The sequence below is a fragment of the Mixophyes fleayi genome, chromosome 2 (genome assembly GCF_038048845.1).
Source record: "Mixophyes fleayi isolate aMixFle1 chromosome 2, aMixFle1.hap1, whole genome shotgun sequence".
Classification (NCBI taxonomy): Eukaryota; Metazoa; Chordata; class Amphibia; order Anura; family Limnodynastidae; genus Mixophyes; species Mixophyes fleayi.
In genome coordinates, this window is record NC_134403.1 from 206796933 (window position 1) to 206810921 (window position 13989).

The following is a 13989-nucleotide window of genomic DNA, read 5'->3' on the forward strand; positions in this document are numbered from 1 at the left end:
GGGTGCACATGCAAATCGATTTCACGCAAGATACACTATGCAAACTGGTGTGGTACTCAATCTGAAATGGTTCATTTCTGTGTACAAGCTCCAGATAGATAAATCCATCTCTCTACTATGCAGTACATATTATTGCACTACTGTACTTATACCATCAGTTTCTCCAATCATGTAAAACAGCATCATGACATGAAAGAAAAATTATTAGTTCCACTGCAACTTGTTCTCTACTACACAGTTTTAAGTCGTGGCAGGTACGGAGAGATATTAAGAATGTGGTAATACAATATAGAAATATGAGAAGACATTCAGTTACTTCATGAAGAAAGCTATTGTTACTTATGCAACATACACCAGTCACCCACAACATTAAAACCACTGATAAGTGAAGTGAATAACATTGATTATCCCGTTACAATGGCACTTGTCAAGGGGTGGGATATATAAGGCAGCAAGTGAACAGTCAGTTCTTGAAGTTGATGTGTTGGAAGCACGAAAAATGGGCAAAGTAAGGATCTGAGCGACTTTGACAAGGGCCAGAGCTTGTTGCATATGGGACTGCGTAGTTGCAGACCTGTTAAAGAGTATCCACGCTGATCCCTGCAGCACGGTGGCTCAGTGGTTAGCACTTCTGCCTCACAGCACTGGGGTCATGAGTTCAATTCCCGCCCATGGCCTTATCTGTGTGGAGTTTGTATGTTCTCCCCGTGTTTGCGTGGGTTTCCTCCGGGTGCTCCGGTTTCCTCCCACACTCCAAAAACATACTAGTAGGTTAATTGGCTGCTATCAAAATTGACCCTAGTCTCTCTCTCTCTCTGTTTGTATGTGTATGTTAGGGAATTTAGACTGTAAGCTCCAATGGGGCAGGGACTGATGTGAATGAGTTCTCTGTACAGCGCTGCGGAATCAGTGGCGCTATATAAATAAATGGTGATGATGATGATGATGATGATCCCTGTCCACTGCCGAAAGCGTCTACAAAGGGCACATGGGCGCCAGAAGCATACAGCAATGGCAGAAGGTGGCCTGGTATGATGAGTCACATTTTCGTTTACAGTATGTTGACGGCTGTGTGCGTCGTTTACCTGTTGGAGATGGCACCAAGATGCACTATGGGAAGAAGGCAAGCCGTCGGAGGTAGTGTGATGCTCTGGGAAAACTTCTGCTTGGAAACCTTGGGTCCTGGCATTCATGTGGATGTTAATTTGACATGTACTAACCCTCTAACCATTGTTACAGACTAAGTACACCCCATCATGGCAACGGTGTTCCTTGATGGCAGTGGCCTCTTTCAGCAGGATAATGTGCCCTGCCACACTGCAAACATTGTTCAGGAATGGTTTGAGGAACATGCCAAAGAGTTCAAGGTGTTGACTTGGCCTCCAAATGCCCAGATCTCAATCTAATCAAACATCTTTGAGATGTGCTGGAAAAACAAGTCAGAACCATGGAGAACCCACCTTGCAACTTACAGGACTTATAGGATCTGCTGCTAATGTCTTGGTCAAAAGGATTTATATTAGAAAGTTTGTTAAAAAATTAGGTGCACAAAAACTCATGGACATAGTCATAAAATGTCCAACTAGGAGGAACATCTAATAATTGTGTAAAATGTAACTTTCATTAATATCATTAAAAAGGTAATAACCAGTTCAGGACAGCAAAATACATAAAAGAGAAGTGCAAGTGATCAAATAAATTAATTGTCTTAAAATAGCCGGATATACCTTATTTCATCCCCTTAGTTTCTTAGAGATAAAGCTTCATATATAATTGTGGGTAAGACAGTATTTCTTGAAGGATGAAAATTTTCTCCTTTTTTTTTACCTATACAAAATAACTGGTTATCAATATATACAGCCTGTTCCTTAAATCTAATTCACCTCTATATATGGCAGGTAGCATAGAGTGATTCAATACCAACTATCTGCCTTGTAAAATTGCATAGGCATAGGTAATAGCTGCAACTAAATCATGGGTGGCTAATCTAAGTCTCTGCATGAGAGCCACTAGTACTATGGGAAGTGTATTGCTGCCTGCCTCTAATACTCCATACTAACTGTGGGTTTAATGAAGTTTGTAGCTAGAATTAGGAAGCACATTCTGTCTATAACATGGGTAGAGGTCTAGCCGGCATGAATGCCAGCTAGGCGTTCACAGCTGTTTTGGTGGCACAAGGGGAAAATACACAATATTAGACAGCCAGTTTTAAAGTTGTGGCTGATTGGTGTATATAAAACTAGGCTTATAGATTTCTTTACAGTCGCTATCATTTCTCTATCTCTTACAAGCGTCTGCGTCTGAAACCTACTTTGCTGTTGACCATGTCTTACCTTGAATTGACTGGTTGACTTTCTGTAAAAATTCTTGTGTGTGGGAACCAAACGGTAGCTGCATCTCTAGCTCAGTATCTGGAGACTTTATTCTGACTGTGACGTCAGATCCTGAGTGACAAGTGGATAGATAGTAGTTACAGAATCTGTATTTCCATCTCATTTTACATGTATCACTACAACACAGCATGTCATACTAAGATTCTACATTTGTAGATTTAGTGCGTTCTACTTAAAGCAACATTCCTGGATTATCGTTAAATGTTCACTGAGCTGCTCGTTCCCCTCAGTAGTGCTCTAGGAACTGCATGCTATAACACTTTTTTTCTGAGGCTCTTCCATAGCTGTAGTATAGCACCGTCAAAAGTCACTTGTATGCAATTCCAAAATGGACACTGAAATGGGAGTTAGCAGGTGTGACCAGTAGGAAGCTGCAAGCTTTTATTATTTCTACCTGCTCATACCTGTGCAGACAGCATACACAGTGCTGGTATTGCTCTACAGCCCTGGGTAAAACTATTTCAGTGTGCAGTTTCCGAGCCTTTATAACCATGAATGCTGCACTCTGGTACAAAACAATGGAAATCAAAGCAAAGCATTTTACTTTGTACAGATTCTAATGTATTTATATGCTTCTGGAGATATGGTCTCCAGAATTGGACACTGTATTCTAGATGAGGCCTTACCAATGACCTGTACAGTGGCATTTTTACTTCCTTCTTTCTGCTACCGATTCCTCTCCCTATGCAACCAAGCATCTGACTTACGTTTCTCATTGCTTTGTTGCATTGATTACCTGCCTTTAAGTCACCTGAAATAGTGACTCCTAGATCCCTTTCCTCCTTAGTAGTTTCCATTATAGTGCAGTTAGTACTTTATTTAGCCTTTGGGTTTTTGCGACCCAAGTGCATGATTTTGCAATTTTTGGCATTAAACTGTAGTTGCTCTCTTGACCATTCCTCTAGTCTACCTAGATCATCAATCATTTGTACTCCTCCTGGTGTGTCTATGCTGTTGCATATCTTTAGGTCATCTGCAAAACGGCATACTTTCTCTTCAATACCATTTGCAATGTCACCAATAGAGATATTAAAAAGCACTAGTCCAAGTACAAATCCCTGGGGTACTCCAACGGTAACCTTTCCCTCCTGTGAATGCACTCTACTTACTACAACTCTCTGTTTTCTATCCAGCAACCAAGATCTTATCCATTCAACTATCTTAGATTTCAATCCTAAGCTTTTGAGTTTATTTAACAGTCTGTGATGTGGGACAGTGTCAAAATCTTTACTAAAGTGTAGATAAGCTACATATACGCCCCCCCCCCCCCCCCTGATATATTACTTTATTCAGTCAGTCAAAAAAGTCAATAAGATTTGTTTGACATGATCTCCCCCCAGTAAATCCATGCTGTTTGGGATCCTGTAAATTACTGGATTTGAGATATTCTACAACTCTTTCTTTAAAGAGTGTTTCCATTTCCCTACTACTGATATCATCATCATCATCAACATTTATTTATATAGCGCCAGCAAATTCCTTAGCGCTTTACAATTGGGAACAAACATTGATAAGACAATACTGGGTAATACATACAGACAGAGAGGTAAGAGAACCCTGCTCGAAGCTTACAATCTATGGGACAATGGGAGTTAGAAACACAAGGGCATGTGCTACATCATATTGCACAATGGACCAGCTAGACTGCAAAGGTAAAGGTATTGAGTGTGCTGTGTGTGGCAATGTTGGTCAGAGGGTTGTTGTCTTGCGTTAGCAGTGTAGAGGATGGTAATAGGGTAATCTAGAGAAATTAAGATGATGGTTGAGGAATATCATAACCTTGTCTGAAGAGGTGGGTTTTCAGTGAACGCTTGAAGGTTTGAAGACTAGAGAAAAGTCTTACTGTGCGTGGGAAGGAATTCCACAAAGTGGGTGCAGCCCGAAAAAAATCCTGTAACCGAGAATGGGAGGATGTGATGAGAGTGGAGGAGAGACGTAGATCTTGTGCAGAACGGAGGTGTCGAGTAGGAAGATATTTCGAGACAAGTGAAGAAATGTATGTCGGTGCAATTTTGTTGATGGCCTTGTATGTTAGTAGAAGAATTTTATATTGGATTCGTTGAAATACAGGCAGCCAATGTAGAGACTGACAGAGTGGCTCAGCAGAGGAATAACGGTTTGTAAGGAAAATCAATCTAGCCGCTGCGTGCAAAATAGATTATAGGGGTTCAAGTCTGACTTTGGGAAGACCAGTAAGGAGGGAATTGCAATAGTCGATGCGGGAGATGAGTGCATAAATTAATGTTTTTGAGGTGTCTTGTGTCAGATATGTGCGTATTCTGGAAATGTTCTTTAGGTGTATGTAACATGATTTAGATATAGAGTTGATGTGGGGAATAAACGACAGTTGTGAATCAAGGATTACACCTAGGCAACGAGCTTGCGGGGTGGGATTTATGGTCATGTTATCAACAGAAATAGAAATGTCATGCAGGAAGCTTCCGTTTTTGGGTGGGAATATTATTAATTCAGTTTTTGAGAGATTGAGTTTGAGTTGGCGAGAAGACATCCAAGATGAAATGGCAGAAAGACAGTCAGTAACACGAGACAACACAGATGGTGAAAGATCAGGAGAGGATAGATAAATTTGTGTATCTTCCGCATAGAGATGATACTGAAATCCAAAGGAGCTTATTAGTTTTCCAAGAGAAGTGGTGTATATAGAGAATAGCAGAGGACCTAGGACTGAGCCTTGTGGTACTCCAACTGATAAAGGAAGCGGAGCAGAGGTGGATCCAGAGAAATTAACACTGAAAGAACGATTAGATAGGTAGGATGAGAACCAGGATAGGACAGTGCCTTCAAGACCTAGGAATTGTAGCGTTTGTATGAGGAGAGAGTGGCTAACAGTGTCAAATGCAGCAGAGAGATCCAGGAGAATTAGAAGAGAGTATTGGTTATTATTTTTTGCTGTGATCAAATCATTGACAACTTTGGTCAGCGCAGTCTCTGTGGAGTGTTGAGAGCGAAAGCCTGACTGAAGAGGATCCAATAGGTTGTTTGCTGTAAGAAAGTGTGTGAGGCGAGTGTAGGCAATTCTCTCGAGAAGCTTGGAGGGGCATGGGAGCTGGGAGATGGGGCGGTAATTTACGAGAGAGTTAGGGTCAGAATTCTGTTTTTTTAAAATGGGAGTAATCACTGCATGCTTGAATAGTGATGGAAAAATACCAGTAGAAAGAGATAGATTACAGATTTTAGTTAGAGAAGGAATGAGAACAGGAGACAGGGACATACCAATTTGTGAGGAAATGGGATCCAGAGGACAGGAGGTAGAGTAGGAAGATGAGAAGAAAGTAGAAACTTCCTCTTCATTTGTGGGATCAAATGAAGAGAGAGTGTCAGAGGGTGCTACAAAGGAATTGAGCCGATTGCTTGTCAAGGGAGATGATACCATTTCAAGCCTGATCTTATCAATTTTGTCCTTGAAATAGGAAGCAAAATCCTGTGCACTGATGTTAGTTGGAGGATTTGGAGCAGGAGGATTCAGAAGAGAGTTAAATGTGTTAAAGAGGCGTTTGGGATTAGAAGCCTGAGCATAGATGAGAGATTGGAAGTAGGTTTGTTTAGCAGTGTCCAGAACATTTCTATAGGAGTGGTAGATATCAGTATATGTGATATAATCATTAGAGGTGCAAGATTTACGCCAGTGACGTTCTGCTTTACGAGAAAGTTTTTGTAGAGTTCGTGTTACTGTAGTGTGCCACGGTTGGCAACGAATTCTACGCGAAGTATGTAGTGTCGCTGGAGCCACTTGATCCAGGGCAGTTGCTAGGGTTTGATGAAAATGGGGTACTGCCCGATCAGGGGAGGAGAATGTAGAAATTGGGGAAAGAAGGTGTTGGAGTGAGGTGGAAAACTGTTGAAAATCAATAGAGTTGAAATTCCTGCGGTTGTAAGGAGGTTTGGAAGAGTTTGACACTAGGGAGAGTAAAGAACTGGGGGTGAGCGAGTAGCTAATAAGGTGATGATCTGAGAGGGGGAAAGGAGTGTTAAGGAAACCAGAAACTGAGCATAGTCTAGAGAAAACAAGATCAAGACAGTGGCCTTTCTGATGAGTAGTGGATTCAATTCACTGGGAGGGGTTAAGTGAGGAGGTTAGAGAGAGTAGTTTGGAAGCAGCATTGGAACGTGGATTAGAAATAGGGATGTTGAAATCACCCATGATGATGGTGGGGATATCAGTAGATAAGAAGTGAGGGAGCCATGCAGAGAAGTGTTCAAGAAAGTGTTGGTGTGGACCAGGGGGGCGATAGATGACAGCAACACGCATAGAGAATGGGTTAAAAATCCTAACAGTGTGTACTTCAAAAGATCTGAACGTAAGTGATGGGACACTTGGTAGAACTGTGAATGTGCACTGTGGGGAGAGAAGTAGTCCAACCCCCCTCCTTGTCTGCCTTCTGGTCTGGGGGTGTGGGTTAAATGAAGACTACCATGTGAAAGGGCTGCAGATGAGGCAGTGTCTGAATGCGTGAGCCATGTTTCTGTTATTGCTAGAAGGTTGAGGTTGTATGAGAGGAAGAGATCATGTACGGAGGTAAGTTTGTTACAAACAGAGCGTGCATTCCAAAGGGCACATTTAAAGGACTTTAGAAGAGGGTAGACAGGTTATGTGTTTGAGGTTTGCCGGATTTCTGTAGTGTTCAGATATATGCGTGTGGGAGAATTGAGGGGGACCTGGATTAGGTGATATATCACCAGCTAATAGAAGCAGGGAGGAAAGATGATTGTAAGATGTGTGTCTTTTTAGTTTCTGGCGGCAGGGTGAGGCTGTTAAAGTTATTGAATTTAAATAGGAAAAGAGTTCATGAGTGTTCACTAGAGGTAAGTGAAGTAATGAAGGGGCAATGTGGACAGAGGTGTGTGTTGCAGGATGGGTGAGGGATGATATAGTCCTAAAGATAATGCCATGAAAAGAGAGAAAGAAAAATATTTTGGCAAGCATTGGGATTATGAGTCAAATAGCAAAATGAGGAATTAAAGGAATTGCCTAATTGCAATGTCCAGTGTAATCAGATAAGTAGTGCATAGCTATGCTGCAGCAAATGTAGTGTATTCCTGGATGTCTGGATAGTATAAAGTAATGATGTGGGAGCCATGTGGGGGAGTGGGTGGAAGTGTTGAATGGAGAGTAATAAAGAGCAGGTAATTGAGTAGCTGAGATTTTGCAGAGTCATGAGAGAGGAGCAGGGCCGGACTGGGACTAAAAATCAGCCCTGGCATTTCAAGCATACAGGCCCATCTCTGTTGATGAGCATGAAAAAAACTGGGTGCCGCTAAGGGCGTGGCCACATTATGTAGGGGGCGTGGTCAAGATGGGGCATTGATACATACATTACATACATTATAATAAAACATTACATTTATCAGGCCCTCCCTATCATGCCACCCCTCCACCACAGAAGCACATTACAACACCCCCAGTCCACTGCACTTATCTATGCTTCTGATTCTGCTGACATCCATCAGGATGGGAACTTCCTGTAGAGTGAGCAGGGAAACTCTCAGTCTCACAAGATTAATAAATCTCATGAGACTTAGAGCTCCTCGGCTTGCTCTGCAGGCTGTGTCCTATCCAGGGACTGGGAGTAGCTATCCGCTCCCTCCTGCTAACCAGAGCTGGACTTAGTCTCAGGGGGTCCTAGGCACTTAAGACAGGGGGCTCCTATGATGTAATATGGTTATTAGATACATTTTCAACAAATACATAGGCAATACTGTGAGCACTATTAGGTGAACACAGTTCTGCCTTCACAAGCAGTACAATGTGAAGTAGGACATAGCTCCCAACTGTCCTTGCAATCAGACTAAATCCTGACTAAGCGGGACAGTCACCCACCAAATTCAGGACAGTTGGCAGACTGTCCTGGTCTCTCTTACCTGTCTTGTCATTGTCACCACTTGTGGCTGCTGGTGTCTTTAGATCAGTTGCTGCTTGTCTGGATCCTGGAATGTTGGGGGCCCTATTTGGAAAAAAAAAATGGGTACATGAAAGTTAGAAAACTCCAAACAGCACCAATGTTAACTCAATATAGCACCCACGTTATAAAATTAGGCCTCACGCCAGTCCCAACATTAAAATAATAGTATTCCCATTTAATAAATAAATCTATTTCCCTCCCTCCAAACAACCTCAGCAAGAAATTAAATAGCATTTATGTTTAATAAAAATGACCATTTCCCACAAACATCCCAGGCATTAAATAATTCATAATCACATTTCATAATTAGACCTCATTTTCCCCAAACAGCCCCACATTCACTTAATAGCACACATTATAGTCATAAACTGTCCCCCACACACATTATAGTCATATACTGTTCCCACACACATTGGCCATTTTTATTTTCCCCCTCCTACAGCCATTGCCCCCCCTTGCAGACATTTTCAATCACCCCCTCTTCCCCCTGCAGACATTTTCAATCACCCCCTCTTCCCCTGCAGACATTTTCAATCACCCCCTCTTCCACTGCAGACATTTTCAATCACCCCCTCTTCCCCTGCAGACATTTTCAGTCACCCCCTCTTCCCCCTGCAGACATTTTCACTCACCCCCTCTTCCCCTGCAGACATTTTCACTCACCCCCCCTTCCCCCTGCAGACATTTTCACTCACCCCCCCTTCCCCCTGCAGACATTTTCACTCACACCCCCCTGCAGACATTTTCACTCATCCCCCCCTTCCGCCTGCACTTTCACTCACCCCCCCATCCCCCTGCAGACATTTATTGCCCCTCTCCCCCCCCTGCAGACATTTATTGCCCCTCTCCCCCCCGCAGACATTTATTGCCCCCTCCCCCCCCTGCACACATATTCCTTTTGTCTCCCCCCTCCCTGCACACATATTCCGTTTGTCTCCCCCTCTCCACACATATTCCGTTTGTCTCCCCCCCCTCCCTCCCTCCCTGCACACATATTCCGTTTGTCTCCCCCCCTCCCTGCACACATATTCCGTTTGTCTCCCCCCCTCCCTGCACACATATTCCGTTTGTCTCCCCCCCTCCCTGCACACATATTCCGTTTGTCTCCCCCCCCCTGCACACATATTCCGTTTGTCTCCCGCTGCTCCCTGCACACATATTCTTTACACTTACCTCAACACTGACAGCTGCCTCCACTGCAGCTCATCCTACGCGGGAGCCGGGCCGGCGCACAGAGCCGTCATGACGTCACACGTCGTGACGGCTGCACACACAAAAAAAAAATTTTTTTTATTTTTATTTAATCGGGGTATCACAGGGAGCCGGACCGGCCCATACTGCCATCGGCCCTTCTGACATTTGCCAGAAGTGCCAGATGGCCAGTCCGGCCCTGGAGAGGAGAGTGGTTGAAAGACAGTATAATTTCTTCCTACTTGTGATGGGAGAAAAAGCTTAAATAAAATTGAAGTACAGTGCTGAGATAGGGGACTGAAATAACTGTAGCATGGGTAGGGATTTGTTGTGCAAGTAGTACAGCAGTCTGATTAAACAGAGTGGATTTTGCATTGAAAACAAACTGACAAATAGAAAAAACTTTCATGAGCTGAGAAGAAAATGAGATCAGAGTCCAACAGTCCTCATGTTGCATGGAGCTTGTAGCCAGGGAGAGTTGAAAACACTTTTAGCCCCTTTTAGCTACTGACTGGGCCATTTTCTCTAAAGCATGTGCCTTTCCACATCTGATTACCTTCTTAGCCTCCTTCTGCTGTTATTAAGCCCTCAGACAAAGGGGGGAATGTGGTCCTATGGCTTGTCCAGATGTACAAACAGGAAATGTACAGGCAGCTTAAGGACCGTACATGTTACAAATCTCTTTTTTCCAAGCCAATGCAGGATTTTAAGTCTTAATATTTGAACATCATCAAAGCAGCTCTCGATTCAGGTGTAATCACTAAAACAGAGTTTGACTTTTTGAATGTTGAAAATCCTAGGGTCCCTACCATCTATCTACTGCCTAAGGTTCATAAGGACAAGAAGACACCTCCAGGATGACCGATTGTTTCTGGTTATGGTAGTCTTACTGAGCAAGCCAGTATATTAATTGATACACATCTTAGAGAACATGTTCTATCATTGCCCTCCTACACGAGAGACACCACTGACATAATCAAGATGTCAGATGGTGTCTACTTGGAAGATGATGTATGATTAGCGACATGTGACATAGAGTCATTATACACCAGCATAGGACATGAAGCAGGCATCAAGTCAGTTGAGTACTTTTTACGATCAGAAGGAGACTCATTGTTTAATCATTTTCTGATACACTTACTTGATTGTGTCCTAAAGAGAAATGTATTTGTATTCTCGGACAAGTTCTATCTGCAGATTCGGGGCACTGTTATGGGGGCAGCATGTGCCCCGATTTTCCAACCTTTATCTGGGCCATTGGGAATGAGAAATTGTTTTCAATGATAGTGTTCGAATGTACACCGATTGGGTACTCACCAGGTCGAGGTACATCGATGATATCTTCATTTTATGGAAGGAGAGTGAAGAAGACTTCAAACAGTTCATCTCAATACTCAACACCAATGAGAACAATCTCAGGTTGACCTACACCATGAGCCAGACCAGTATTTATTTTTTGGATAATACCATTAAAAGAGGACAAGGAGGCCTCTTGGAGACTGAATGATTCAGGAAACATACAGCTACCAACAGTGTCCTTCAAAAGGATTAAGGAACATTCCGAAAGGAGAGTTCCTGAGAACAAAGAGGAATTGCTCTAACCCCTTGGACTACGCAAAACGTGCTGAAGAACTAAGCACTAGACTATTGAAACGGGAGTACAGATTAAGAGGGCTCATAGAGAAGTGGACCCCAAAGCACACAAAGATCCGATTCCTCCTAAGATCAATAAAGGTGTTGATGGGGTAGTTAGATTTCTCAGAGATTTTTGTGAGGGCTGGAGGGAATGCCAGGCTATCCTCCAGAAACATTGGCCATTACTTCTCTCTAACGACACACTCAATAAAAACTTGGGCAGTAGAGTTAACATCAGTTGCTGGAGAGCCAAGAATTTAAGAGAAAAATTTGTAAGGAGCCATTTTGTTAAAAGGAGGAGCGAGGAGAAATTTTAGGGCTTATTCTAGTGTGGCAGATGTAAGTCTTGTCCCTTTATGCAGAAGATCACGGACAGGTATGGTAACCAACATGAAATTGGAGAATATATCAACTGTGATACTAAGGGAGTGGTTTATTTGATTACCTGTCCCTGTGAAAAAATGTACATTGGAAAGACGGGAAGATTATTGAAGCAACGTATATTAGAACATGTAGGGTGCATAAGAAATGCACTACGAGACAAAGAGAGATTCTGAATTCTGTCACCCATTGCTAAACATTTCTTTGTCACAAACAAAGTAATTGGAAGGCCTTACCTGCTGGTATTAGCACTGCTACGCAAGGAGGCGCGGAGTCTATCCACGCCCCAGGTCTTCACCAGGGAACCCCGCAAGGAGTTATGGACTTAGCTGCTGAGACGTGTCGGTCGCGGTTCTCCCAGGTAGCCACCACCGAGATCACGTGAACAAACGTAGTGAACAGTCCGAGGTCAAATCCGTGCAGGTAACGAGGTACAGAAGGATGAGGCAGAAGGGTAGTCAGGAAGCCGAGAGTCAGAACCAGGATAAGGTAACAGGAACCAGGGAGAATCCAAAGAATCGTCAAACAGGCAAAGGTCAATCCGGAGGAAGCGGGCAGGAGATATATAGGTATAAGAATAACAGGGGAGCCTAGAGACAGGTTGGGAGACTAGATACTCTGGCACCCTAGTGATGCTAGAGTCTAGTTTAAATAGAGGCGCCACCCCTGTCATTGGTGGAGTGGAGCTCGGCGGTCAGCTGATCTGACGCCGACAGGAACTGCTGGCAAGCGTCTCCGTTGCCTAGCAATGAGACGCGATGTTCGGGCGCATGCGCCTGGGACTCCTGTGGGGCCGGAAGTGACATCCCGTTGCCTAGCAACAGGACGAGCGGGGATCGAGAAGGCGTCCGTCCCGGCACCAAGAGTGCGGGACGGCGTCTGACAGTACCCCCCCCTCTCTCCATCGAAGAGGTGCAGGCCTCGAGGATAGTTTCTTGATGAACTTGGCCAGGAGACGAGGGGCATGAAGATCCTCCTTACATACCCACGACCGTTCCTCGGGTCCGAAACCCTTCCAGTGAACCAGGTACTGGGGACGTCCATGGATGTTACGAGTATCCAGAATGTGGCTGATCTCATACTCGTCACCGGTGGTGGTAACAAGAGGTTGAGGAGGAGAGGTCTTGCGGGAGAATCTGTTGAGCACCAAAGGTTTTAGTAGAGAGACATGGAAGGAATTGTGGATTCTCAGAGAGGGGGGAAGGAGTAATTTGTAAGTTACAGAATTTATGACTTGTGTAACTGGAAATGGCCCAATGAATCGTGGAGCAAATTTCATCGAGGGTACCCGAAGTCTAAGGTTCCGTGTAGAGAGCCATACTTTGTCACCAATATGGATAATGGGAGCAACTCTACGGTGACGATCGGCCGTTAGCTTATATCGTTGAGTTGCTTTCAACAAATTTTCCTTAGTAGATGTCCAGATGTGGGCCAGATCTCGAACCAGAGAATGAGCTGCAGGAACCGAAGGTGCTGAGGAATGGGAGAAATCAGGAAGGATGGGATGAGCACCAAAGACAATAAAAAAGGGAGAGGAATCCGTGGAGTCATGTATATGATTGTTGTGTGTGAACTCTGCCCATGGGAGCAAATTATACCAGTCGTCTTGATTGCCGGAGGAGAAGCAGCGGATGAACATCTCAAGGTCCTGATTGACCCGTTCTGTCTGGCCATTCGTCTGTGGGTGATAACCCGAGGAAAACTTTAGGTTAATTCCAAGATCCTTACAGAATGCCCTCCAGAATCGAGATATGAATTGTACCCCACGGTCAGTTATAATCTCTTGGGGACAGCCATGGAGCCGGAACACCTCTTTAATAAAGACTTGAGCCAGTTTAGGGGCAGAAGGCAGACCTTTAAGAGGGACAAAATGGGCCATTTTCGAGAATCTATCGACAATCACCCAAATGGTATTAAACCCTTCACTGGGCGGGAGATCGGTAATAAAATCCATGGAAATACTAGTCCAGGGACGATCAGGTACTGGTAAAGGCAGGAGCAGCCCAGAGGGATGGAATCTAGGTATTTTGTTTTGGGCACATGTAACACAAGACTTAATGAACTCTTTGAGATCCAATCGAAGAGTAGGCCACCAGTAGCTTCGGGAAAGGAGAGAACAAGATTTCTTGAACCCGGCGTGGCCAGCAAACTTAGTAGCATGAGCCCAGCAGAGGGCTTTTAAACGAAGATGGGGTTCCAGATAGGAGCGACCAACTGGAGGAGTCTTGGCCCTGGTTAGGGCGACAATACTGGAAGGTTCCAGGATGTGAGGAGGTTCGGCAGCAGGAGCATCATCCGATTCATTGAAGGACCGGGAAAGAGCATCTGCCCTAGAATTTTGAGCACCAGAGCGAAAGGTAAGTTTAAAATCGAATCGGGCAAAGAACGAAGACCATCTAGCCTGGCGAGGATTTAGACAGCGTGCTTCTCGGAGAAAGGTTAGATTTTTGTGGTCCGTAAAGACTGTC

At 44.1% G+C, this 13989-nt stretch overlaps 1 protein-coding gene across 2 annotated transcripts in view; it reads right to left on the minus strand.

Annotated features, from left to right (window-relative positions):
- The window catches only part of INPP5B (inositol polyphosphate-5-phosphatase B), a 134236-nt gene that overhangs the window by 89537 nt on the left and 30710 nt on the right, over positions 1 to 13989 (minus strand). The window contains exon 6 of one of the 2 annotated variants that reach the window (XM_075195401.1): positions 2334 to 2444. The exons of the other annotated variant lie outside the window; for it this stretch is intronic. Within the exon in view, the coding sequence (XP_075051502.1) occupies positions 2334 to 2444 (111 nt within the window). The remainder of the gene's footprint in view (positions 1 to 2333; positions 2445 to 13989) is intronic. 2 annotated transcript variants of the gene reach the window in all.